A 27,803-nucleotide genomic window follows, 5' to 3' on the forward strand; every position below is an offset into this window, starting at 1 on the left:
ATTTTCTTTAATTCGTTTAACTTTGTTGTTCTTATTGTGAAGGCGGCCCAAGGTGCAGTACGTCTGGAAGGCGACGTGATAACGGCAAACGGTTCGATATTATCGGGCCAAATGGGCAATCAGGGTGATACGATATCGCTGTACGACGACGCATCAGTTTGTAGCTGCAGGTGCAGTGACTTTTACAGAAAACGACGAAGACCGAGATTCACAGTGCGTCGTTCGCCAGGCAAGATATCACACTTGTTGCCGATGCAGCAATTTTCGGAAACGAGCTTTCGCAACGAATTGCGCCCACCACCGTTGACGCCACTTTTACAACTGCCCCCGATTTACCAGCACCGAGCGAGTATCTAACGGGCGACATCTATCAGAAATTTGCCGAAGCTCGTGCGCGAGCCACAGTACCAAACCCGACGAGCTTCTGTTTAATAACATGGCGGCGAGGGGGGAGGGCCGAGAAGGGAAGAAAAAATGGAAAAAGGATAAACGGAAAAAAGCTGCGCGAGGCACGGTCAATTTTTTCGCATAAGGATCGAACGGTGAACGGGACACGCAGGAGAATTTCGCGGGCTAGAAATATTGCGCGTGAGATATAAAGAAAAAAGTATTGTGATAAAAAAAATCGAGTTAAATATTATATTCGAGTAAGTATGAGCGCGGGAGAGTGAAATAAGGAACGAAACGTCTTGGTAGTATTGAATCGGTACGCGGTGGCGAAATTGTCGATGCTCAATCGACCCCATTCTTCTCTTCTCTCTACAGTTACTATACACATCGGGCATATTCCATCCTCCTCATAAACTGTCATGTGTTTTAGAGTTTATGTCGGAAGTTGCCTCCAGCGAACCCGGACCGTTTGACTCCCGGTTCGCTCGCGACGAGTTTCTCTCCTCGTAAACTTAGCCCACTTTCGGCGCTTCGACCAAAAAACAAATCGAATTCAAGCTTAGTGTCCTGTCCATAAACGCACGAGTGTCTTACATCTCGTAAAAATTTGAATGTTCGTTCTCGTGGTAATCGTGATAAAAAGGACCGAGTGATGTTTGCAAAGTTTCGGAATGTGTGGCGAGGCTCTGATCGTTGAAACAAGATAAAAAAAAGAAACTATACGTGCGAATCATTTCCGTTTTGCATCGATGTAATTGTGAATAAAAATCGAATGAAAAACTCTAATCGATGAATGTCAAATGGCGGATCGGAGGACGAAAAATCAGGCAGGAAAGAAGATTAAACCACACCTGGAGTTCAAATAAAGCCGAAGAGGAATAAGAAAGTATCGAAAGGATGAACGAAATATGAAAAACAAACAAACAAAATAATATTAAACAATTATAATAACGATTTTTCATTAATGAGACATTTTAGAATTTGTATATATTGAACTATGAAAAGAAAAAGAAGGAGGATAAACGTAGGATTAGGATCGAGATATTAGGTCTTAAGACGTTCGAACCTTCGATGTACATAAACGAAAAAAAAAAACAAAAAAGGATAAGAGTTAAGACGAAAAATAACAACACGAACGAAAATAATATGGACGAAAGACGTATACACTTGCTGTGCGACGAACGAAGATATCCACTGAATTTCCATTTTTCACTTCTCTACATTTAAGACGATTAAAAAAGCCATAACAAAACGACTTCGTATTGTTGCGCGATAAATACTAGTGAGCAGAGTTTTACGAACGGAGTTAAAGTTTCAAAACAACAAAAACCAAATGAAAAAAAATAAAAAATAAAATGCTTAGTTTCTTTGTAGACCCGGTTTTAGGGTTCGCGTGGAAGATCTCGACGTTCAACGCATCATTTATGTATTGTTTTATTTCATTTCCTTTTTCTTACCACTCGGATACATTTTACGATGTAACGCCAAAAAAAAAAAAAAAAACAGTGCCACAAAGGATGAACGAATTGTATTATGATCAACGCCACTTTTTTCGTTTCACTTGAGAACAAATGTGAAGAAAATCATCGGGAAACGGAAATTGGGTAGACGAGCGATTTCACGTTGACAAATTATTTAATTCGTTACTGCGCAACCATTGAAAAAAAACGCGTTCAGGCGTACTCACCGCTAATGAACAAAAATGAATTTTTTTCTCACGTACATAGATAGTTTTTCCAAAACGAGAGAGTTCGAGCTGCAATTTCGACTCGCGATATTCAGCTCTACGATAATTAGGAATGAGATAGTCATTTGTAAGATTCGCTTGAAGCAGAAACTTGTCGAAGGTCGAAAAATACGAACCTGTCGCGACGGTCGCGACGCAAGCAAGAAAACAACAAAAAAAACCGTTACAATTCAGAACTCTGCCGGCAGGTATTCGAACCATCTAAAATCACGTGACAAAATGTCGACAAAGTGCGCAAGTCTTCCCGCGTTTGTTTCTGCAGATTTTTCTTTTCGTCGCAGAATGACTACGTACGTTGTATATTTGCTCTCTTCATTTCCAACGTTGATTCGATAAATGCATATCTCGGAAATTACGGGTAATAGATGCAGATTATTATACAAAAGAAGAAAAAAAAACGTTCACAACGTAATATTACGCCTCGAAAAAAATTGCAGTTCGAGTTAATTGTGTTCCTAATGAATAATTGATCGTAACAATTTTATATGACGTTTCACTCGCATCTATTGATAAAGAAAAAATAAATAAATAATAAAAAAAAAAAAAAAAAAACATACGTTTACAAACTACCGAACGAAAAGTAATTTTTAATCATTGGAGGGAAATAAATTGCTCAGCGACTCGCGGTAAATCGCTCGTCTACTACGTCGAATATTTACAGAAGCCTGTTTTTATAATGGGACAAAGAAAGTAAACGTAGAAACGATTTATTACAGCAGAAAGAGCCATCACATCCACGCATTAGCCGCTTCTTTCGATATGTCGACTATCTTTACTCTCTCTCTCTCTCTGTATATATGTATACATACTATATATATGACTCTCTTTTTCTCTCTCGAAAAAAGTATAAATTCGAATAATTAATCCACGTGCATTTTATTAGTGGTTTCATTAGTGATTTTTCTCATTATAGTAGAAAAGAAAAATTCGTATAAGTACATGCCAGGCGATGAGAGAAGGAAAGAGAAACACGAGAATCGACGAGATGGTGATTGTACGAATTTTTGAGGTTAGAAGTCTGACAACGGACAAAGCATGGCCCGATAAATGTCGAGGAAGTGCGACTGTTTGGTCAAAAACATCGCCGTGAACCGAGCACGGGTGCCGCCGTAAAAGTCGCGATTATGTTCTCAAATAAAACGCGAATTTATGAAGAGTGAAGTCCTCTTCGATCCTTTTTCTCGTGCATCGTTGTTCGAAAGTTCCGCAGTTAGCGAATTGAAAAAACGTCAAAACTTGTCCCTTCAGAGTGTGTTCCAATCGCTTTTCAAACGTTTTAAAAATGGCCAAACGAACTCAGTTTTTTTGTTTATTATTACGCGGGAGCTGAGAATGATCAATTTCGTGCAACTTTTGTTCGATGTTTGACTGTTTTCAAAGGCACTCGCGTTCACACGCCGGACAAAACATTTTCACAGGGCGTCAAAATCCAGGCTCGTGTTTGTCCCATTCATTTTTCGGCTGTCTAAAAGTGCACCAAAGTTTTTTTCTCCGGTATTTAAGCTGGGGAGCTCAAAAGGAATAATGATGAAATGATCAGCTGAAATTTTCTTCTGGTCGATGAACTTTCTTGCCTATAACGCCGAGCGTTGGAGATACTCGATTCGCTTCCATCCTCGTACTTCCTTGCAAAGTTTTATCTCGTATTGTGCTCGCGAGGGAACGAACCAGTCAACTACATTACTGTGCCATGATAACGATAGTATTGATTATTTTAAATAAATACCAAAAGCATAGTGTTTATAAAAAGAATTATTTTTATTTCGATAAATACAACACTTCGTCTTTAAACCGAATTGAAGTGATGCGATGGATCAATGTTTATGTTATTTCAATGAAATATTAAACGAAACCACACCGACGGACTCTCGAATGGCTAAAAAATTGAGAACTATAAACTTTCCTGCGAAAAATAAAGTGAAATCAAATTTGAAAAAAACCCTCGCGTCGCGAGTTTCCGATGACTATCATCATATCCATGTGTTTACTGTTGCGACTGTATGTATGAGTCAGATTTCCCGTAGACTCGGAGAAATTAAAGAGAAAAATAGAACAAAGAAAAATTAACATCTTTACGTATATAGCTCGAGTCGCTCGCGTACAAAATGGGGCTCAAATGAAATGAAAAAAGTTTATTCGGGAAATTAAGCCCCCCGGCCCGCCCTTCACCCGACACGAAACGAGCCTTTGAACGAAAAATTCATTTCGAACGTGTGTCAATTTTCGTCGTATGTAAATTTAGTGGAAGAAAAAAAACATTGATAATCATCACCACGAAGTCTTGAAAAACAAATTATTCGTCATAAACTTAATGAAGAAATAAACGAACGTTCTAGTGATAGGATTCAACTGGAAACGCAGAAACGATAAACTTGTAAAGCACACACACAAACACACACACACACACACTCGAACACACGGGAAACACGGTGGTGATAAAAACAAACCGTGCCATATTATAGTTGTACTCGGCTTTGAACGGTGAGAAATAGTTAGCAATGGGACGCAATTAGAGGTATATGAACAAAAAAATAAACAGAGAATAAAACAATAAGTCTTCGTTTCTTAACCTTTCGTTCGAGCTCGGTGGTCCGTAAATACACGCGATTGGAAACAGCGTTACTGATCGCCGTAATGTTCGAGTCGATCAAGTTGTTGAGAAAAAGGGGGGGGGGGAAGAGAAAAAAATCAGTATTGAGAAAGTGGCTTATAAACATTTATTGTGAGTATATGTGAATCGGGAAGGTTTTGAGCAAAGCTTAACCTAAAAATATAAGTGTGCACCGAGCGCCGATGGCGGTTTCTTACGACAGAAGTAACAACTGAAAGAGAGACAAAGGAGCGAGTGTATTATGAGGTATTCCAGCGCGAAAATGTTTTTCCTTTGTGAATCACTGAAACGACAAGATAATCGTAGTATAAAAGATCTTGAAAAGATTGATAAAAAAAATTGCTGCCAACAACTTAGATTTGATTTTCGATATATTTCATTATTTTGAAAAAACCAAGGCGTGGACCAAAATATTATTTGAAGGGCACGAATGAAAAGAATTTCCGCGTTTTCGTAACGTTCGACATTGTTTATTTATCGATCGTTGATGGAAAATCGAAAAATTGAAAAGCCTCCTTAATACTTGTACATATCGTATGGAATGCTTCATAAATACGTACATAATTCCTTATGTACGTATACATACATCGAGGAACTTGTCTGAAAAAAAAAAACAAAGAAAAAAGGACTTTTTTGTTATCGATTGTAAAATAATTGTAATATACGATAATGAGCATGCGTGATTACGTACGCATGTGATAAAACATACAAAAATTTATTTGAACTGTGAAACCTCATTCGATTTATTCGCGAAAACAAGGACTAAATAATTCTAGAATATAAGGGTATGGCCTTCGTAGAATCGTAGGAGAAAGAAAAAGAGAGTGTGAGAATAACGTGAGCGGAAATAAGCTGAGCGGTTTCGCAAGGAAACATGATTTATTTTAAAAATTGTATAGATGATGATACACCGGAACCTCGATTCAGAGAAGTTTTATTGTGGCGAATTTTCAGTGCGCAGTGCGTATCGATCAGAGCAATTTGTAACAAATGCGGTAGCGCTTCGCGAATTGCGAAGTCACCCGTTCCGACCTCGACTGCGCAAAGCGAAGAGCGCAACAACGAATGTGACAGGCCACGCCTATGAGCAAATCAGAAAATTCTCCGTTCCCGAATCGAAGTTGCGGTGTGCGGCGGCTTTGTTATTATATCGCAACAGTTCTTTCGGATTGCCATTGTCGATATTTCATGGTTTTTTTTCTCTATTCGCTTTCGCTCCCACGAATGATTCGTCGTTAAAATGATTTTTATTAATGTTGAAATATTTGTTTATCGTTTTTCGTTAATGTAACGAAAATCGAATCCAACGGTTTTAACCAGCGTAAAAAAACCGATGCCCTTTCCGAGTGTAATTGGTACTCGCAAACATAACCTCAACAATTCAATTGGAAAAAACTCAAATTTATGCAGCGTGAATTTGGAGGATTGCTTGGTACGTTTATCGTTTCTTTATCGAACGTGACGAACAGATTTCTCGAAGTCTCGTGTCGTTAATTTTCTATTAAATATAAATACATACGGAAATGACAAAATTATTTTCTCGTGCTTGAAATCCCCCAATTTTACGCGATCAGATGCAACTTCGATCGATGTGGAATGTCCAGGCTTCACGATGGGAGCTGGCACGGATTGATTTTTTTAATGTTCTCTCATCTTTGGACAATATTTAATAAATAAAAAATCCTCCTATAAAATTGAATAATGATATTTTGTTCATTTGGCAAATCTAGTCACTTATTTGCGTGGTAAAAGATCGTGCCAGTTTTTTGCTCCATCCGTTTAGCATAAACAACAAACGTGCTTGAAATTGAGAGAAAGAAACGACCGCGGAGAAACCAAAAAATATGCACGTACACATGTAATCAAGTGTCATCCAAACTTCCCGCAATTTTTAACTTTGTATTAATACTTAACAGACAAGGTAATAACATAGAGATATCTTATGAATAAACAATAATATATTTGTAATAGCTGATAAAGTCGAAAAACAATTGATGAGATTGTTGACGCGATATGGATAAACAAAGAAAAAGAACAATCGAGAAAAAAAAACTAGCACAATTTTGCTATTATTGTTATAGCATAAAATGTGCATAGTTTACGAGTTTAACGAGTTTCAATAATCTAATATCGATTTAAAGATTCAAAAAAAAAAAACAAAAAAAAAACAAAAAAAATTGAGCATCGAAGCAACGCGCACTTGAAACGTTAGTTGAGAGCATAAACGAAGGGGACAATCGAGACGGTTGTTTTGATGCGTGTGCTGCGAGCACGGTGAGAAGCTACCGAAGTATTAGGAACGAACCAGGGAAATAATAAAACGCATAGAAAAAGTGGAGAGAAACACGGGACAGATAAAAAAAAGTTACGCACTTTGAACTGCCAGAATCTGCAATTGAAGGATAACACAATAATCCGATGGATTCAATCAGATTGCATTTTTCACCCGGTATACGACTCTTCGGGAAAAAATTACGATAAACCGTAGCGGAGCCAAGCTGCGGAAAACGATAATATTTACCAAAAATGGGAAAAAAAGATAACAGGAATTTTATCGTCACAGAATGTTCAAAATGGATGTTGAGAAGCTCGAACAAAAATAATAATCGATCAAACAAATTTTTTGATGTCTCGGGTTCTTGATGAATCGTAATAAGTCATTTTGGTTCGATAAAGTGCTCGGGGTTTTCAAACTTGCGTTTACTTGTGATCGAAATATACGGAATATCTATTGAATGGAAAATTCGATCGTATCATTACTTGAGAAAAAACGGGTATCGAAGAATTCGTTGGACGGAGAGTATTTTTATTGTTTGGGAAAGCAAATATGCGAGGTGTCTGTTCAGGTGGAAAGAAGAACGGAATAATGTTCCACATATCCCCTTTTTTTCATCGGAAAAAATACAAACAAGTAGCGCCACCTGAACACAACTCTGGTGAGCTTTTCGGATAGGAGAGTGCAAAAAAGTGCGCGAGAGGGCGGCATGGGAAAATTCCCTCGCCATGACCCCACTCCCGAAATGAGATTACAGAAAATGAAAACTCGAAGCTCTTGCTGCTGCCCTGAGTACCCTGTGGGTAGTGGGTATAGTCGGAGAAGAAAAAATCGGATTATTCGCTCATGCGCCAACGATGTAATCGCTCGGGAAGGTATTTACCTCTCTGAATTAATGCCGATGAAAATATGCACATATATATAATATACATATATGTATGTGTGTACATCTCGTGTTCGTCAAAAAACTAATGGTCAAAAAAATATGCCGGGACACACAAAAGACCCATCGCCATACCGTGTATCAACCTCTATAATTGAATCGTAATTTGTAAATTACTATGGACTCCCTGATTATGCTGGTACATGATATAATACATGTGTTCTGCCACAATAAAGCAGTTTTTTTAGACTAAACAAAATCATCGACGAGTTGTGTTATAACCTAACTTTTCCTTTCGACGTACGGCGTTCCACACCTCAAAATCTTGATTCTGGATCAAAATGGACGGACAAAAAAATGTTCGCATATATTTACCATGAAATTTCCTTTTCCTCCTCCACATATTTGTTCAAATAGCTTCGCAAATTTTCCTGAAAATTTATGCTCACAAGGATTCTGTTTTTAAAAATTCTTCCAACGTATTACGCTTCGGGTTTTGTATCGGGGTTCCAGTTGGCCGGTTATCGAGTTTCTACTGTACGTTGAGGAACGAAGGTACAGTATATTGTTCAATTAGTTAAATACGGGTATACTGTACAAGAGTGAGCGACTGCGCAACTCGCACACAGTCCACATTTGCAGGGATGTATGAAAAAATTTGTTGCGCCTTTTTTACAGATGAAAATTGTATTATGACGATGCTTTTGCTTTTAGCATAATCATATAATTGCCGCTTCGTAAAAATGATTTTTTATTTTGTGCTGTGGATTGGAACGTAGTCTTTGAGGAGCTTATGATTTGGAAGATTCTTTTGATAAAATATTTCTGGGTGAGGGTATGCGCGTGGTGAAACTGCGCGCCGTGGTATCGATGCATTCGTTCACGCATGTATATTTTAATATTTCTATGGAAAAAACGATTTTTTTAAATCGTAGAATATTCTGCGAACATATTGAAAGAAAATCATTCATTGTCAATCTGGAACGCGACATCTCTCAATTAGTCTTTTTATATTTATATACAGTCGTCGATAGGGCACAATGACCTGTCTTATCAATGCAGGTGAACTCGCACGAAAATAAAAATCCTACAAAAACGAATTTTAAACGAAATCGAATTTTTTTAACTATAAAAAGAAACAACATATAAATTTTGTATTTCTGAAATGTGTGTAAAATGAATTAAAAATTATTATGCATCGAGAGTTTTTTTTTCCCAACGAACCGCGCATTATTTGGGCGTGTGAAAAAAGCCCATGGAAAAATTTGATAAGCTTTTTTTCAGTGTGAATGAATGAAGAACCGATGATGCTTTGGGTAAATAGAGAATTGGCAATATCCAAGGCATAAACACAGAATTCTGAGCAAGTGGAACCGTATGTTTAAGAATAACCGGATAAGATTCGTTCGCTATGTACGTTACTGAGTCGTAAAGACGGTTGGCGGTGGGGAGCCGCTTATAATCGATAAGCGGCGTCGGTAGTAGGTAGAGAGAGGGAAAGACGAGACGACGTTGGCCGAGTACGGACGAGTTAACCCGAGGCGAGTCTGAGTTGGGTGGCCGCGGCGAGAGCGGGGCAAGGCGAGAGGGACGAGGGACGCGAGTACAAGGGGGAAGGGACGCGTAAGCGTTGAGCGAGAGAGCTATCCATATTATTTCCTCCGCGATCTCTTTGCAACAGAAAAATCCCAGCGTTCGCGTCCACAGGCGCGGCTTGGCGTCTCGAACTGGCCTTTTATACGAGAATATGTCGTCCCTCGATTATTTGGATTTGTGCCGATTGTGTCTCGTGAAAGATCGCGTCTCCGTGCCGATATTCGAGGGCGAGGGTGATGTCCGACAGATATTCCTGAAAATCGCCGCCTGCCTGCCGGTCAAGGTAAGCCATTACTTGCCTTACTCAACGATATTTTTCTACGCCATAGTGTGCCTCTCGAGAAGCCCTCTATCAACCGCCATTTTGCCTATCGGACATTCTTCGCGTTTTGTGTATTCGAACGAATAAACTCCCAAATTATCGCATGTTTTACGGATTTTCGTAATTTTACGATATTATTTCCGTTCAACAATTCAAAGCCTCACGTATTTACGTATATACTTGTGGTATCGCGGCGAAATCCCCCCCCCCCCCCCCCCCAATCGCTATTGCGTTCTCGTTCGTTGCGTTATATTACTATATACGAGCCGTGGCGTACGGGCGTTCATTGAAGGATCCAAAATAATGTATAGATCAACAATAGAAGAATGCATTTTGTATTCTCTTAATTCTTTTGAACGTGTTTTACCGCCTTTTTTTGTTTGCGATAATCCGCTAGCCAGTTCGATTATTCTCTTCGCTTTAGAGAACCGAGAACCCGATGCTCGGCTTCCATTATTCGCACGTACGAATATATATATCTATACAATAAAAATATATACGTATATATGTATGGGCTCTGCAAAGTCGGCTTGCCCTCGGCTCTCGATCGATTTCGCCTTTCAGTCTCGTTCATTTTCATTGGCTTTCTTCCTCTTTATTATTTATAATGAGGAAATGTCGATTGTAAGGCCACATCCATTGTTATTTCTTTGTCCATTTTCACGCTAAGATTTCTTATCGCTCTTAGTGATCATCATCTCGGAACATATTTTCCCTCCCCCAACGTAAATTATCCTTGAGAACGAAGATTTTTAATACAGATGTGTGACATTTGCGAGTGTTTTATTAAAATTGCGACGCTGAGACGCCACTGGGAAAATTTTACCCGCCACTCAATGGCGCCTCTAACAGTTTGCAAGATCGATTCGGCAACCTTCCATTCGCGCACCTTGCCCCCCTCCTCTCCCTCCCCCGGCTTTCTTGGCCCCGGTTTCTTTCAATATTATCAGTATCGCTTTTTTTATTATGAAATTACTCAGAATGTTTGTTTTAACCATTTTCTACAAACATTAAAAAAAAAAAAAATCGGTCGTCTTCCGTTATTAATCTGCAGCAAACGAGATTTCCGTTTTTTTCTTCTTCGTCAAAAATTTATTTTCAACTTCAACTTTCTGCGAAATACTTTTCATACGTATCGTGAATTTCAATATTCATTTTTTCCATGTGATTTTTGGTACATCAAATTTCCTTTCATAAATTCATCAAATTTATTCTTTCAAGTTATCTTGGACTCGTACTATTGTATTTTTCAATATTTTCTCAGGTCGGCAGAGAGGACAAACTACCCAAGAAAATATGTGATGACTGCGTGTACAAAGTAGAATTATTTTATCAATTTTGGAATACAACGGCAAACGCCGAAAAACAACTTTTACAATGGCTCGGAGAAGTGAGCATGGACGACAAACAGGGATATGTCACGGGAGCCCACGATCCGGTAAGAAATTGCTGCACTATCTTCCCGAAAGTCAGTCTTGAGAATTTCTATCGCAACGAAAAGCAGACATAGTTTTCCAGTTGTAACGAAATAGTAAAATTATTTTTATTTAAAACCAGTCTTCCACGAGAGTTGCCCGTTGCTTTTCGAGTATGGTTTCAAAAAGGCTAAAAAATCGAATGACAATTTTTTTCCATTCTTGAACAAAATACTATCAACACTGCCTTTTGTTTGGACTCAACTTTTTTTTTCGTTGGTTTCATTGACAACGATCCTAACCTCGATTTGATCAATAAAACTTTGAATCCTGTGAGTTTTCGACGATATTCTTTCATCGCAAATATTATTATTGAAGAATCATCTACAATTAACTTCAATTGTATCTGCAGATTCAATAATTTTGGGTTCATTGTTTGATTTTGCAGAGTATGATGAAACCTGGACAAAATACGGGAGAAAATCGACTGGACGGCTCCTCGGTGATGCAACAAGTAAACGAGCACACAAACAACATGGGGATGGGAATGATGGACGGTATGGGGATTGGTATGCCAATGATGATCCCAAACTCCGGACAACAGCCTCAACAACAACAAATGACCTCAGTTCCTATGGACACGGGCGGTAACGCCGTGCAAAATGTTCAACCCGTGCCCGGGCCTAGCGCACAGATCGGCCAACAAAAAATTAACGCCCCGACGAATGAGGACGAGGATGAGGATGAAAGCGAAGAGGAAGATAATTCCGATGACGAGTGTGACGGTGACGATGGTAAATAAACGTTACAACGAGAAACAGATTTACGATTCAAACTGTGGAAACAAACTTATTTTGTCTCCAATATTTGATGAATCGTTTTTATACATTTTAGGCAGTTTTTAAGATGAATGAATTCATTTTGAAACTTAATTTCCGTATCTTTGCGCCAAAAATGCGATAAAATTTATGAAAATGTGAAAAATCAAATTGAATTGGATTTTCGAAGAATTGAAAATGATGGTTTATTCAATTTGTTGATCTGCAATTTAAAAGAAACTAAAATAGTTTTAACGAAAGTATTTTTCGAAAATTTCTTCATTCCCATAGAATTCATCATGAAAAAGGAATTCCTAATTATTCATGTCTCGATGTACGTCCGTTTTAGGTTTACCGGTGAAAGAAGAAAGCGAAGATGAACCTAACAGAACAATCGAGCCCACGACCTTCGTAAACGTTTCACTGGCTTGCGACGAGGCTGGACCATCGGGACTTCAGCAGCAAAAAATCGGCGAAATGCCAGAAATGGTTATGCCACCAACTGACGGCGATCCCAAGTCAGGGTGAGTTTTCGATCTTTCGTGTCTTCTAAAAACCAACATGAAACACCTGAGAGTCAAAGATGAACGTTGTGGCGAACACAAACATAATCGCGATATTTCTACGGGCTCATTTGGCTTTTCCGGTGTTTTTATCGCGACGAAAATCAAATCGCGGATTTGGCAGAAGATCGTTTTCTTTCTTTTTGATCCAGCTACGATTTTCTTTCAAATTTTAACCTCAATAAAACTTTTCTTAAATAATCCGGCCCTCCGAATAGAACGTGCACAATTTTATCATCTCGAGTCTTACGGAGAACGGGAACGACTCGAGAATATTGCGAACTTTCAAACGCTCATAGAATTCGCTCTCCGGAAACTCAAATTGGGATAAACAATCTCAAGATTTTCCATCATTTCGGAACGAATCTCAAGTTCGCATCTCAAAAAAATTTCAAATCAATGGAAATCTACCGACGCAGTTCGACAGTCGACCATTCGTTTACGAAATAGTTGTCAGGAAAATCGAACTTTTTTACCGATTATTTTCATTGAAGACTCTATTTCGCATTGAAATAACTCTATTCGAGGAGATGACCACTCTTTGGTAAGTACGCACACACCCCACAACCATCTTTGGCTCCTGGCGTTGAGCGATTCGTAAGCTAAATTTTCACTCCGAAAAGTCTTTGATCCGTCTACAAGTATTCCTCGGTCGTGACGAAATTCAAGAAAATCATGTGAATTATCAAGTATAAATAAAACACACACGAACGTTCTAGTACTCAATACGAACAAGAGAAAATATCGAATCGCTGAACGTCTCTGTATAAAATGTTGTGTATATTTGGACAATACAAAGCATGTACCTAAGTGGAAAGTTCGAAGGAAACACGAAATTATTATCGTTATTCGAATTCTTTTACTGAAATGAAAAATACAAAATGGACGATAAGAAAGTGCAGGATAGAAATGTAAAATGGAAAGTTTCCTTCGAACGAGCCTAGATGTTGAATACTTTTATGGACAGAGGGATTTGCCTCGAGAATATATGATTTTGTTGTTTATTTATCATTTTGTTATATCGTTTTGAGCGTTGTTTACTTTGATTGAAAGAATGAAATAATTTTAGCGTGGACGATGATCTCTCTGTCCATCGAATTACGATGTTTACATGTTGTCGATATAACATTCCCACGCTTACGTAAAGGCACTAAATGCCGCACTTGACCAGGCGTTGGTCATAGAAACAACAACAAAAACGAAGAAAGTCATACCCTTGCCCTCCCACTGACGATCGATATAGCTCGTAATTAAAGTCCCTTTCGATTTGGTCGCCACCGGATCATCAACCTTTGTCCACCCTGCTCAGATATTTCTTTACGTAAACGTTTATTATGCTTATAATAATTTAAAAATACATAAATATCTATACGCCTAGAAACATATTTGTAAAATGTTGAAAATATTCGAAGAATTCAATTCGTCCGAAGGGCGTTTGTAACGTCTCGACGATAATTTTTCGTCGTCCATAATGCTCACGTACGTGTCCGTAAACTTAGCCGTTTCGCGCATAATAAAAATCAAGACGTGGGAAGCTCCTTTGAGGGGAGTACGCGCCGGGGATAAAAAATATGAAAAAGTGTGCGTTACGTCAGCCTGAAAATATGGCGATTATTGATTGGTTCTGATGCATCGAGGTCTTCGACGACGAAAAACGACTGACGATGAGCTTCGAGGGCGATTTTAAGTGTCGAACGGAAAATGCGTTTGAAAAAATCTGATAACCTCGAGAATTTCTACTGTCGAAGGCGGATAATGAGAGAGAACAAACGAAGAAGAAACTGCATAACGCCGGTTGATTGGATCAAGAGAGAAGCAGGCGAGAGAGTGTGATCGAAGATCCTTTGACTCGATCGAGTGTCGACGAAACGTCGCATTCGCGACCTCCCACGCCCGATCGTAAGGCGAGTATTATCATTTCATTATTTCCGTTCTTATTATTTTTGGTGTTGTTTACGGCGATGATTATTTTGTTCAGTTGACCTTTCGTATGTATTATGTGCTTTTCTCGAAATATTCGTTCGCTGCAACATCGGCGAGCTCGTCGAGTGGCCTGGTTGCAGCATTTTTTGTCACAAACAAAAAATCGATTTTTTATTTTATTCCGTTCGGAATTGCGTACGTTTAGCGATAAGCAAACAATGTACATGTCCCGAGACTCTTGGTTCTCTCCCAACGTTCGCAAAAGCAGTCGCGCAATGACCCGCGCGTCCTTCGAAACGGAGAAACTCGAGCGGAGGGTCTCCCCGCCGATTTGTCGCCTGTTTTACTCTCCCTCTCTCTCTCTTTTTAACTTTTTTTTTCAACCGGTTTTCGAGGAGATCGAGCATCGAGACGACTCGTTCTCACGAGCTCGCGAACTTGGAAAAATTACATGCCCCTGGTTTATCCGGTTGTCGCGTGACAGCTCGCAAAAATACTGCCACAGTTTTCATATTTTATTGACATTTTGCACGAAAATCGTGCAGTTTGAATACTTTTTATGTTCAATCTGTGCATCGACACATTTTTGGGTTTTTCGTTACGTTTTTCCGACGTGTGCTCGCACAATTTACGTTCGGCTCTGTGATTTCAACATTTTTTTACGACCACAACGGGCCTGGCTGCAAAATGCTTTTGGTGCGCTGGTCCGTTGCGCGTCTTTCGCCCTTGAAGCATTTACTGAAATAATCTAATTTGAGATTGAGATTGATTCGACTGTGCAATTGCAAGTTTTTCATAATTTTAAATGACTTTTTGATGAAGCATCATCGATTGTAATATAAGTCTCGTTTTAAGCGAATTTTCGAATACTTGTCCAGGGTTGAGATTCAGAGACGAGGATTGACGCATTGTAACGAACAAAAAGAGGTTCGATGCTGACGAGTATCGAGTTTCTGTTTTTAATTCGATTCGTTCTTTCAATGCTTCATTTCGAGTTACATTCGTTTTCTGTCTCAATGCAATAAGTTTATTTATATCCTAAATTTCGGTCGATACTTTTTCGACAGCAACGAAATATCGCACTATTTATGACGTGGAAAATAAAAAAAAAAGTGAGTGCCAAGTACGAGAAGAACTTATGGGATTTCGAGAAGAAATATCGAAGAGAGCTCATTGAAAATTCGAAGCGGAGTTAGCCTGACGTGGAGCCTGATTCGAAAGAAGGTGAGAAACCGTTTTTTAGAACTATGACATTTTTTATTCTCACGTTAATCTGTGTGAAATGGAGATTTACGATTGAGAACAATTGCGTTCCCATAAATCCCCTGTGCCTTTGACTCCTACGATAACTGTTTCGTTATCACCTCGTGGCGAAAGGAAAAGCAGGTTTATCCTTCGCCACGGTACATTTTTTCGATTGTTTCTTTTTTCCTACGTCGCGTACCACAATCGTCTAGTCTCTCTCTTTTTCTCTATTTCTGTCTCTCTCTCTCTCTCTCTCTTTCTCTTTCTCTTTTCTTTTAATAATCCTCTCTTTAGAGAGTTTGTTGACAAACGCTCAAGCACAATGCACGGCTCGCAGAATCACTCGCAAAATGTGTCAAACTCATGAATATTGTTACAATAATTATCTGTAAGCCACCGCCTGCCTTTTATCGACGTCGCAAAACAAACAAAAACACGAAAAAGTTGACGAAAAAAACAAAAAAGAAATAAAAAAAAAAAAAAAAAAAAAAAAAATGAATAAAATTAAAAATTTTGGTAAATGCAGTTGTGATATAAAGCAAAGTAAATGAATCGAAAAGAAAGAAACCCACGGAAAGTTGAGTACCGCAGGGGAAAATGTCCCATGCATTGTTGTTGGGTTTTGTCCTTACAGGGAAGGCGAGAGCTTCGGTGGATTGTCGGGGATGTTACGTCAGATACTATCGCCATCCCCGGAAACGGGTGACTTAGGTCCTTCGATAACGGGCTGTTTCAGTCTTCTTCAGCCTAGCATCTTTACGAATTATCCGATGATGTTATCATCGACGTTTCAAATGGCGCCACCGCAGCCGGCTCAACCGTCGTCCTCGTCATTGACTTCTTCGTCCTCTTCGTCGTCGTCCTCGTCGTTTTCCCCATCGTCGGTCTATCACGCATTGACTCATCCGTCATCGTCTTTGTGTTCGTCCTCGTCCTCTCTCATTTCTCTCGAGCAAGTATCGAACAACGATCATTCGCATGTTCACATCGAGACACAGCAGCAGCAGCAGCAGCAGCAGCAGCAGCAGCAACAGCAACAGCAACATCAACATCAGCAACAACAGCAGCAGCAACAATCACAATGTCAGAGTTGCGGTCTCGAATTTCGCAGCATCGCGAAGCTCAATTATCACATAAGAACTTCGCACTCTTATCACACGACGATCGACGTAAATACGCTTATTTCACGTCGTAACGAGATCAACGAGACTCACATTAAGTTCTCGTGCGCCCTCTGTCCAAGGATATTTCCCACACTGAGCCACCTCCGGATGCACGAGATGGCGCACACCAGTTCACTCGGCTCCTCCTCCCCCTCTTCCTTCTTCTTGCAAAATAACTTCACCATGAGCTCTTCGTCCTCAACTTCAATCAGCAACAACAACAACAACCACAATGTCACCTCGGACGTCAGCAGCGAGCACACCTTCCCCTGTGATCGTTGTCAAGCCACCTTTCGCTATCGTACCCTCCTCGAACGTCACAAAAGAATCCACGCCGTTGTTCCCGACAAACCTTACTCTTGCACACGTTGTCCCATGAGATTCGAGACGAGAAATCTGTACAATCATCACGCCAAAACGCACAAAGGTGGTGCAGCCTCCTCTGCCACACCGAGCGAACCGACCACCTGCGGCGCTCCCACGACCTCCTCCAACCTCATTTCTGGCATAACGACCAACAGCAACGCTTCTTCTTCTCCTTCTTCTTCGCCGAACAACGACGCGACGGTTTTCAACAAACCGTCTTATCCCTGCGACTCTTGTACCAAACAATTCACTACCATTGAGTCGTTGACGAATCACAAAGCTGTCCACAGACTGAGACCCCTCGTTTGTGACGTTTGCGGCAAGGGCTTCACCCACCGCAAATATTACGTTGTTCATCAGCGCATTCACACCGGCGAGAGACCCTATTTGTGCGCAATGTGCGGAAAATCCTTCACCCAAGCATCAACCCTCACCGTCCATCGGCGTTATCACACGGGCGAGAGACCCTACACCTGTACGTTGTGCGGCAAGGGCTTCGTCACTCGTACCATTATGCTCAATCACATGAAGAAACATTGATCGATCTAAATGACGAGAAAGGAATTTTCGAGTTGCCCGAAACTCAAAGTTCTCATGAATAGGGAGAAACAAAATACCAAAATCGTTTATTGTCGTCGCTGTGATAATCATCGTTTGTATGTTCATAGATTAGGTCAAACATCGCGTAAAGGTATAACTCGGGTTGAGAGATACACGCGGCACGCATGTTTAACGCCAATCATTACCAACTTCATTTATTCAATGATCAATATCGCCGCGTACTCTTGTTTTTTTTTTTATTTTTTTTTTTATATTGAGTTTTAATTCACCAAAAAGTGCTCTTAAGACCCTCATGTTTGTCCGTCTCGAGTTCATTGGGGCCATTGTTGTTGTTGTTGTTGTTGTTGTTTTGTCGGTGGGGGAGACAAATTCAATTTCTGGATTGAAAGTGCCTTGCATAGAGCATCTTAATATGGGGGGGATCGTGGAAATGGACGGGATTCTCGTGAGAAATCCGTTTTCGAGCATTTCCGGAGGTTCATTTAGCGATAATTAGATATGGAATTGAATCGTAGAATGTTTTTAAATAATCAAGATTTTTCGGTAATGTAGCAATGAAATTTCATTACGGCTTCAGAGATTTTTTGTTTGAAATGATTTTCAAATGGATTTTCATCCCGAACGGTGCTCGTTTCTCATTTTCACTCTTATTTACCTCGAAATATTTCGATATGTATTGTTATTCGTATAATTGTTGATGAACGTTGCCAAGCAGATAGTACGATGTCGATTTTTCTTAGTGATAACAATATTCATAAGTTCGTTTTCACGCGTCATTCAACATCGATCGCATGATCCGAAATCAAGGGGATTCGTGTCCTCTGTTCTGTGAGGAATTTCTGTGTTTCAGTAACTCGTTGAATGTTGATATCTTTGATATGAAAGTCAATATGTTATTCTTTTATCTACTGATTTATTTATTTATTTATTTATTCGAGTCTTAAGATCGTATTTAATTCTAGTCGCGATTAAAATGTTAAACGTTCAATAATATTCACGAAGGCGATGAGAGTACAAAAATAGTGTTGTGCGGAAGCTAGTCAAATAATTAAAAACACTGGACACGCTCATGATAAGAAAAGTAAATTTTGATGAAAATGTGTTGTTGATTCATTGGAAATACCGAGAAGCAATTTTTGGACGGTATTTCTTCTATCGTTCGATACAACGGAACGTGAGAATTAGAGGATATCAAGGTAAGATACAACAATTCGAATGCGTATCACTTCTGTATTATTTTATTCGATACAATAAAAATTTACATATTTACCCGTATTTGTGATGATTTTTATTCTTGAAATGTACTGTGAACAAGGAATTATCGACAGAGACCAACTTCCCAACCAAGAGACCGAGCTGTCTTCGTGCCCCATGATTCAAGTCTGCAGATAGAATCCTGATGAACGAATTTATCGCTGACGTTAGCCCACAACGAGAAACCGTTCAGCCATTTCAGTGGGGAGAGCCAAAGTAACATTAACGGGATGATGGTCATAACCGAAAAAATGAAGCGAACTCTGGGATTCTTTGAGAACTAGCTTCGTAACTATTGTCGAATGACTGAATTCGGGCCGAGCAGTGGAAAAAGTGTGCACCTTCGCGTAATTGGTCTAAAAAGTACATTTTGACAGATGAGAAAATTGGAAAATCGAAATTTGGAATGTATCGTTGTTCGGAGATGAAAAAAGCTCATTTTTCCAGCGACAAAGTTGAAATAATCGAAAACTTTTAGTTTCGATCTTGTCCGAAGGGGTGTTGACGAGTAAAAATTCTGAAATTAACCAATTTGCGTGATTGCGATGAATGCAAAAGGTCATTAGTCGAGAAACTTTATTTTATCCCAGAGATTAAGTGGGGAGCCCCTTTGCTTGAGAAATTGGACATTCGATTGTGAAAAATATGGGAGGGAAGCATGTATTTGAGCCGGCACAGTCGCTCCGAACGAATAGTTTGTTTGCCCGATGCGAAATTGGCCGAAATAAACGAGAAAGAAACCTTCGTCTCAGGAAATATTGGTCTCCGTTTATTTCCAGCGAGTACAGTCGCTTGTAGTTCTCGCGAGGACGAGAGTCGACCTCGGGCCTGTGAGTTATTATGGATTCGAAGTTAGAAATATTTGTAGAGAATGTCTAAGGACTCTTAGTGCTAAGATTTATCAATAAATCCATAAAGTTCTGCCGGGTTAAGTTGCACGAACATTGAGAACGGAGTGTCGAAATGAGAATGAATGGGTACGAAAACCGAGGGGGCAAAAAAAAAGTAAAAAAAAAAAAAAAAAAGTAAAAACGTGTTGTATCGAGGCGGAAAATCGAGGAAAAAACAAAACCGTAAAAACCCCACCAGCAAAGACCAGGAAAAATTAGTTGATTGATCCCCTTTGTGTCTCTCTTATTTACAGATATTTTGTAACGAAGTTGTCAATGCTGTCGCAGGAACAGTGCGGGATGAATGATATGAAGGTAATATGCGATGGGCCAGTGGTGGATCCGAAGGTAATATACGCCTGCGATCAGTGCGGTCGGAGCTTCGAGTCGGCCTTGATGTTGCGCAAGCATCATCAGCAGATGCATCCGGTGGAGAAGAGTCACGTGTGCGAGACATGCGGTTACACCAGTGCGCATCGTCAGAATTTGATAAGTCACCAGAGGCGTCACAATCTCGAGTACAAATATCACTGTGAGATATGCGGAGCGGGTTTTTACGCTCGGAACAGTTGTCAGGAGCACCAATTGATACATTCGAAGGAGAAGCCCTTTCAGTGTGGCATTTGTAACGCCACGTTTCGGTATCGTCAGGGCTTGAGATTGCACGCGAAGCTCCATCAGCCGGACTACGTGCCACCGGAGAAAAAACATTTGTGCGAATTGTGCAACAAGCGTTTTTCACGGAAGCAAGTGTTGCTTGTACACATGAGGACCCACGGAAACGGGTGGCCCCAGAACGAATACGTTTGTCACATCTGTGGCAAGGCGGTGTCGAGCAAAACTTATCTCACGGTGCACGTTCGCAAACATACCGGGGAAAAGCCTCACGTTTGCGACTTGTGCGGCAAGGGCTTTATCTCGCAAAACTATTTGAGCGTACATCGGCGCACTCACACCGGCGAGCGGCCCCATCAATGTACACACTGCGACAAACGCTTCACCCAACGTACAACGCTCGTCGTTCATCTTCGCGGACACACCGGTGACCGGCCTTACCCGTGCACCTTCTGCCACAAATCCTTCGCCTCCAAGACGATGCTCAACAGCCACCTGAAAACGCACGCTAAACAAAACGCCCGGGCACAACAGGCTCAGCAGCACGAACAGGAACAAATTCATCAGCAGGAAAACCTCCAACAGAACGACGAGGCATCTCAGGACCTTGAAAATGTCACGGTTTTACTTTCCGGTTGAGAGCAGCTCCCCTGGACCCGCACATTTACTACAGTTTTTATTTTTTCATGGTCGTCAACGGCCTACGATCAATCGCCGATGAAACGAGGGGACGCTTCACGAATCAATCGATTTTGACGAATGCAGCGACCTCAATCGTCACTCACTCGGAGGGCGTTTTTATTCATTCACAATATTTCTTTCGCTTCACTCTTCGCATCGTTCCGAATTGAACATTTTTCAACTGGCCTTAGCTTTATTATTGAGAGGCATTATTCGTAAAAGTTTCCTTCTTTGTTCCGGTGCTTCACCTTTCAAACCGAAAAATCTACTTTTATCCTCGTCCCACTTCCCGGGACAGAGCAAGCTCAAATCGATGGTAATTATCGAGAGATTTCGCAGGAACTTTGAAAGAGTACTGTCACGCGTGTCGAACATATCGCCTGCCATTTACCGTCCAAATAAACTCTCGAATATATCGGAGCTCCTTATCACTACTATAACGTCAAGGGAAATGGACAAACTTGTGCAATTATTAAGGCATTTTATAAACAGACACGAGATAGCTTAGAAAATGCATCTATCACTTGCAATATCTCTGTATTCCGTTTGTTTTTTTTACTCTGCTGTAAATTCTAAAGCTTTTACTCACGAAAAGGGTGGAGGAGAATATCTTTGAGATTCGTCATCAAAGTATTGATATTAATTTGAAAATAGTAATTTTCAATTCTTCGTACGAGAGCACAATTTTGAGCCTTTTAATTGTGAAATCTCTAGAACCGAAACCCTCTGGCAAAGCTAACGGATATTTCTAGCTTAAACGCGTGATAAATATCTCGGTTCATTTATTCGGTGGCTTTATTCACACGAAATATGTACTGGTAATTTGAGATTAACGTCGATCAATGCTCGACAAGATTTTTATACGATTTTTACAGTATCTATTTATTCTTTTATCGTGTTTACTATATTGTCCGGGTAAAAACCACGTTAAGAGTATATTGAAAAAATTATATAGATATATATATATAAAAATATGTATATTTGCGAGAGGTGCATCAAACGAAAAAGTCATGTTCCTTTGTGGCAATACAGTTATGTTTTACGTTCGTTAATTACTATTTTATATAATCCGCGTTCCCGTCCGTCGTTGTTAAGTCACCGAATGAGTGTGATTCAACGTTATAAATACGTTTTTAAATAAATATTCGCAATTAATATGCACTTGTAGGTTCGCCACAAGCGTTCAATTTGATACGAAGTTGACGTTAAGATTCTTCATCATTTATTTTCACGTTTTTCTCGTTCGTTGTTCCGGTGTAAACAAAATGTTGTTTTACCTGAAGGGATTCAGGGCTTTTTGTGATAACACGATACGGATCTATCTCTGTCCTCGACTGAAGAAGGAAAATGGTTCATTGGAATGAATTCTTCAACATTTTCACGCTTCTGAATAATTTCTTTTCCAAAATTTTTGCAAAAACACTTTTTTATGTGGCTTCCAGTCGAAGCATCATTTCAAAGTATATTGTTGAAGAAAATTGAAAAGTTGTCGAATTTGCGAAGAGTTTCGTATTCGCGAATTTCCTTTTAGCTTCGTCCAAATCGCTTCTTAGGACGCGTAGAATGATACGAAAAAAATCGCATGTGGACCACGTTCGAATATATTTTTAGAGGAGATGAAAAACAAAAATGATTGTTGAGGTCGGAAGACACACGCGAGAGTGCCGAACCAACCAATCTGTGCCTTAGTTTCCGTGGGATCACGGCAGTAATGAAAGTTCAAACGGACTGGCGCACCGCGCATTTTTATTTTCGTAAACGATCATCGAACAGTCTCGAAAAACGAATAGAGACGTTTTTTTTTAATATTTATATATACTTGATAGGCCATAAATGTTAGTGTCAGTCTTTCAATTGCGCAACATTCCACGAGTGCAGTCACACCGATACACGTTTTGAATTCAAGAGCAATAAATTAAGTGTGAGTGCAATTAAGAGAACAGAAACAATGATGATTCTACGAAATGTCACAGGAGTGAAGAGTTTGTCGTAGTGTCGTAAGAAAAACGGAGAAAAAGTACGTAAAAATGCACGAGATGAGTGAATAATGTATCGTTTTGGAATCAAAATTTCATTTTTTCAGCCCCATCGAACACTGGCTCGTAATAATTTTGTTTTCTAAAAAGTAGCCTTGACAATTGTATTTTCGTGCAAAATTCTTTTGGCTCTATACGAACTCGAAGCATTTTTCATTTTAAGCTAATCTCAGTTACATTGTGCGAAAAACACTAACCCGTCGAGTGTATTTTTTCTTCTCAAATTCGTTTAATCTCCTACACGAACAAAAAAATAAAGAAAAATTATAATTCAAGAAAAGCGAGACGCAGCGTATAGGAACTCGGAAAATTTGTCGTTCCGAAATTTTCATGTATCGAGTGTTTAATAAATCAGCATTATATACTTTTCAAAAAAATTTTTCACGTTTCTTCGATGTTTATATTCCCGAAGAATCGTCGACCCCCCTTAAAAATCCTTTATTCGTATTCTCGTCGATTGTTTTTGTTGATGTTTGCTTCTTTCTACCTGCTGCGACAACAAGATTTGGCTGCATTCGAGATACTTGAAACTGCATGCTGCGACTGCGAGATTTTCGTTGTCAACAATCGTCAACAAAAAAAAATACATTTTTCCGTCATAAAAGCATATGTTTTTTTTTGGCAAATTATTCCTATTTTTTCATGTGCGCATCAACAGATGGGCACGCAAACGTATGTCCAGTAGCTCTTCAAATATTTTCACCGTTCAGATTCGGTTTTTATGTCTCAATCAAATTATTCCTAGTCTTTTGCCCATTGGCAAGCTGAGGATCGATCAATTTCATGTTTCAAAGAGTACAAATTTTGAAGATTAAGGCAGTAGGATCATGGAAATATCAATCAATTGTTTCATACACTTGAGTGTCTTTGCTTCGGATTATTTTAAGTAAATTTCAACAATGTAAGAGCTTCCCTGTTAAGAGAAAATCAGAAAGTGCTTTGATCAATAGTTTTTTGTGCCTGACAACGATTTTTTTTAACGTTCACATATTTGATGCTGTGAGTGTTTTTATTGAGGAGGTGCAATAATTTGGTAATCGTAGAGCGTTAGAAAATTGTTGGGAAAATGAGTGAAACGTTGTCGAGAGAAAAAAAGTTTATTAGAGCACTGAATCGAATGACTTTCATCCATTCTGTTGACGCGTTTACATTTTTCATTGCAGGCTTGTGAGTACCGGGAAGCTAAGAAAAGCTAGAAAATTGGAACGGGAGGAGAGTTGGTCGCAAATGTCGACGAGTAACAACACCGTTGAAAAAATGGCATTACGAATAGTCGAAAATATGGTAAAACGAGAAATGAATGTTGGGGAAAAAGAGCGGAGAGTTTCGATCGGTGGTAAAAAAATTCAGTATGTTTGTGATCTTTGTAAGAAAAGATTCAACTCGAAAAAATCATTATTTTTGCACATAAGAGAATGCACGATTAAGGGAAACGATGGAAATGTAATCGAGGCTGAAACTTCACTTTTGGAGTGTCCGAAACGCAGCCCGCCTTTTGAACACGAGAAAATTGGCTGCGGAAAAAGCAAAATACCCGAAAATTTGAGCTCCAAAGGCACAGGCATGAAAGAATCGGTCGGAGGGAACGAGAGAGAAAAAAAATTCCTGAACTCGTTCGAGTGCGATTTGTGCCGTAAAATCTTTAAGAAAAAACATTATTTACGCGTGCATATGCGAGCCCACGGTTGTCCTCGCGTATGTGATATTTGTGGGGCGGTTTTAGCCTCGGAATGCGGTCTGGAGCAGCACCTGAAACGTCACAGTCGTGATTATTCAATATTTTGTGAAATTTGCACAAAGGGATTTTATCGCAAAGCATCGTTGGATATTCACATGACTTCGCACACAAAAGAGAAAACTGTAGCTTGTGAAATTTGCAAAAAAGCTTTCGCCAATCGTGTTTACCTTCGAAGTCACATGCGAACGCACGTCGATCCAAAAGACCGCACGAAATACAAGTGCCTTTTGTGCAAATTCGAAACTTATTACAGCTATTGTTACAAAGCTCATCGCGAAACTCACACCGGCGAAGGCAAAAGTCCCTGTAACATCTGCGGCAAATTTATACGTCGACAGTACATGAAAATACACACGAAAATGCACAGGGGGGAGAAAAATGAAATTTGCGAATTCTGCGGCAAAGGATTCATCTCCAGAAAATATTTAACCAAACACAGACGCACTCACACTGGCGAAAAACCTTACACCTGCTTCATTTGCGACAGCAATTTTACTCAACGCTCGAGTCTCACGAAACACCTTAAATTACACGACACCGGAGACATCGAAGAGCACACGAAATGACTATTCGTCTAATTTCATCCACTGCTTTTTCCTTTCGTCTTTCATTACAAAATCCTTTTTTTCCGTGACGTCTATTTCATTCCACATTCAACGATGCCAAAGATAAAAAGAGATGTACAAACATTGTGATACTTGCAGATTACTTTATTTACTATAAAAATGCACGATTCTTTGTTTTTTTGGAACATATTTTCCAAGTCGATCAATTCGATTGTTCGATCCCGTCCCAACTCATCAGAATCGTCGAAAATTTCGTTTTTATACTTCCCATGAGAAATGATAATCTCCAAAATTGACAATGCAACAAAAAATCTGATTGGAAACGTCCAAAAGATACGAATAAATTCTGTCAGAGTCTCAAAGAATCTGAATAGCAGTGAACTTAGTTCGTGCGAATAATGTACGTTGATGAATAAAGGCCAATCATTTGAATACCATTTTCATTATCGTTTATAGTAGTCTTCGAAAGTTGTGAAAAAATAGAGTTAACGAGCATGTCTTGACAGTTGGATGAAAAAAAAAAGATCGCATGTTTTAACATGCAGTGACGAAAAATCGAAGAAACAAAAAAGTCGTTTCCTCGTCTCATCCGAGATGGTTCCGAGTGCCGATGTATGTTTTCGTTTACGAGTGAATCTGACAGAGTCTGTGCTTTTCAGGTGCGTTCCGGAGGACTTTGAGACGAGAAAATTGGACTCGAGAGAGCTGGTTGACGACGACGAGTACATTAGTCAAGAGGGAGAGGCGGAGTTTGTCGAAGAATTCGGGACTTTCGAGGATCACGAAATAGTGATGGAAACACTTGAGTACGAAGAGGTCGAAGTGAGGAACACAGAGTCGTTGGAACTTGAACTGGAAAGTTTGAAGTCTGGAATTTCGGAGGTTCTCGATAAATCGATAAAGTCGAGAAAGAGCTACGACTGTGATATCTGTGGGAAAAGCATGAGAAAGAAATTACAATACATACGACATCGAGGGATACACGAAAGGTCGAGAGTCGGTAGTTGCGACGAATGCGATCGCATTTTTTACGACGAGGAAAAACTTCGCAAGCACATGATCAAAATTCACCAAGAAGACAAACCCTTTCCTTGCATGTTGTGCGGCAAATCTTTCAAAACCGAAGAATTCCTCAAGACTCATTCGAAACAGCACAACAAAAAATTCACCTGCGACATTTGCGGTGTTTCCAAAGTTTCCGGTTACGATCTTCGACTTCACAAGAAAAAGCACAATCAAGAATACGTAATACATTGCCGCATATGCAACAAGGGCTTTTACACTAACCAAACTCTCGAACGACACCTTCTCACTCACACCGGAGAAAAACCCTTCGTCTGTAAAATTTGTAAAACCCCATACGCTAGTTCCGCTTATCTAAGTATGCACATGAAGTCCCACGGTCAGCGTGAAAAGCACAAATGCAATATCTGCAATTTTGAGAGCCATTGGAAAGCCGCACTCAAAGTACACCTTAAAATTCACACCGGCGAGAATCAAATGACCTGTGAAATATGCGGCAAATCTGTTTCGAGTAAAACTTATCTCGCTATTCACATGAGAATACATTCCGGTGAAAAACCTCACGTTTGCGAGATTTGTGGTAAAGCTTTTAGCGTCCGAAAATATCTTATCGTACATCTGAGAACTCACACCGGTGAAAAACCTTACGAGTGCAAAATATGCCGGAAAAGATTCACTCAACAAGGCTCCTTGAACGCTCACACCAAGTGTCACAGCGAACTCAAATAAAAACGAACTTGTGATTTTCAAAGTTTTTCTTTCTTTCTTTTTTTTTTTTCTAAGAATTACGAGTTTTAGTTTAAAAAAACTTGCAATCTTTTCTGCTCAAAATGAGCTTGAGATTCTACAGTTCAAAATTGTACGTACTCATTTTTCTGTACCTATTTTGTGAGCATTATCAATTCAATTTTCAAAGTGAACCAACTGTCCGAAAAAGGATTCTTTTGGAAAAACGATAACGAGTGTTGATGTAAGTCCGAGCACTCGGAGCTTCCGAGGGGAAAAACTTGGCGTTTGGCATCTGAGAGCGAGAGAATCGAACGAATAATTATCTGCGAGATCAAAGTGTACATTGATGGAATTAGAAATTCCTGGCGAAAATAAAAGCGAAGAAAACGAAGA

The 27,803-nt window shown here is 39.6% G+C and overlaps 3 protein-coding genes across 22 annotated transcripts in view; all 3 read left to right on the forward strand.

Moving 5' to 3' along the window:
• Positions 1-8,165, forward strand: part of Task6 (TWIK-related acid-sensitive K[+] channel 6) — a 71,929-nt gene extending 63,764 nt beyond the window's left edge. For both annotated transcript variants that reach the window (XM_043416456.1, XM_043416457.1), the window contains one exon: positions 43-8,165. In XM_043416456.1, coding sequence (XP_043272391.1) covers positions 43-357 — 315 coding nt within the window. In that variant the 3' untranslated portion in view covers positions 358-8,165. The remainder of the gene's footprint in view (positions 1-42) is intronic.
• A 1,328-nt stretch (positions 8,166-9,493) lies between these two features.
• LOC122410056 (zinc finger protein 557-like) overlaps positions 9,494-27,803 on the forward strand; it is a 54,396-nt gene continuing 36,086 nt past the window's right edge. For 3 of the 19 annotated variants that reach the window (XM_043418062.1, XM_043418061.1, XM_043418059.1), the window contains exons 1-4: positions 9,496-9,785; positions 11,089-11,262; positions 11,688-12,033; positions 12,407-12,581. In XM_043418062.1, the coding sequence (XP_043273997.1) occupies positions 9,654-9,785; positions 11,089-11,262; positions 11,688-12,033; positions 12,407-12,581 (827 nt within the window). In that variant the 5' untranslated portion in view covers positions 9,496-9,653. Of the gene's footprint in view, positions 9,786-11,088; positions 11,263-11,687; positions 12,034-12,406; positions 12,582-26,317; positions 27,536-27,803 lie in introns of those variants that run through there. The other 16 variants (XM_043418057.1, XM_043418056.1, XM_043418054.1 and 13 more) reach the window with 7 other exon arrangements.
• Positions 12,591-26,095, forward strand: LOC122410059 (gastrula zinc finger protein XlCGF26.1-like). The gene is made up of 2 exons (XM_043418073.1): positions 12,591-17,810; positions 25,498-26,095. The coding sequence occupies exons 1-2, from the start codon at positions 16,454-16,456 to the stop codon at positions 25,656-25,658; spliced, it is 1,518 nt and encodes a 505-aa protein (XP_043274008.1). The 5' UTR covers positions 12,591-16,453; the 3' UTR covers positions 25,659-26,095.

Source organism: Venturia canescens, chromosome 4 (genome assembly GCF_019457755.1).
Source record: "Venturia canescens isolate UGA chromosome 4, ASM1945775v1, whole genome shotgun sequence".
NCBI classification, from domain to species: Eukaryota; Metazoa; Arthropoda; class Insecta; order Hymenoptera; family Ichneumonidae; genus Venturia; species Venturia canescens.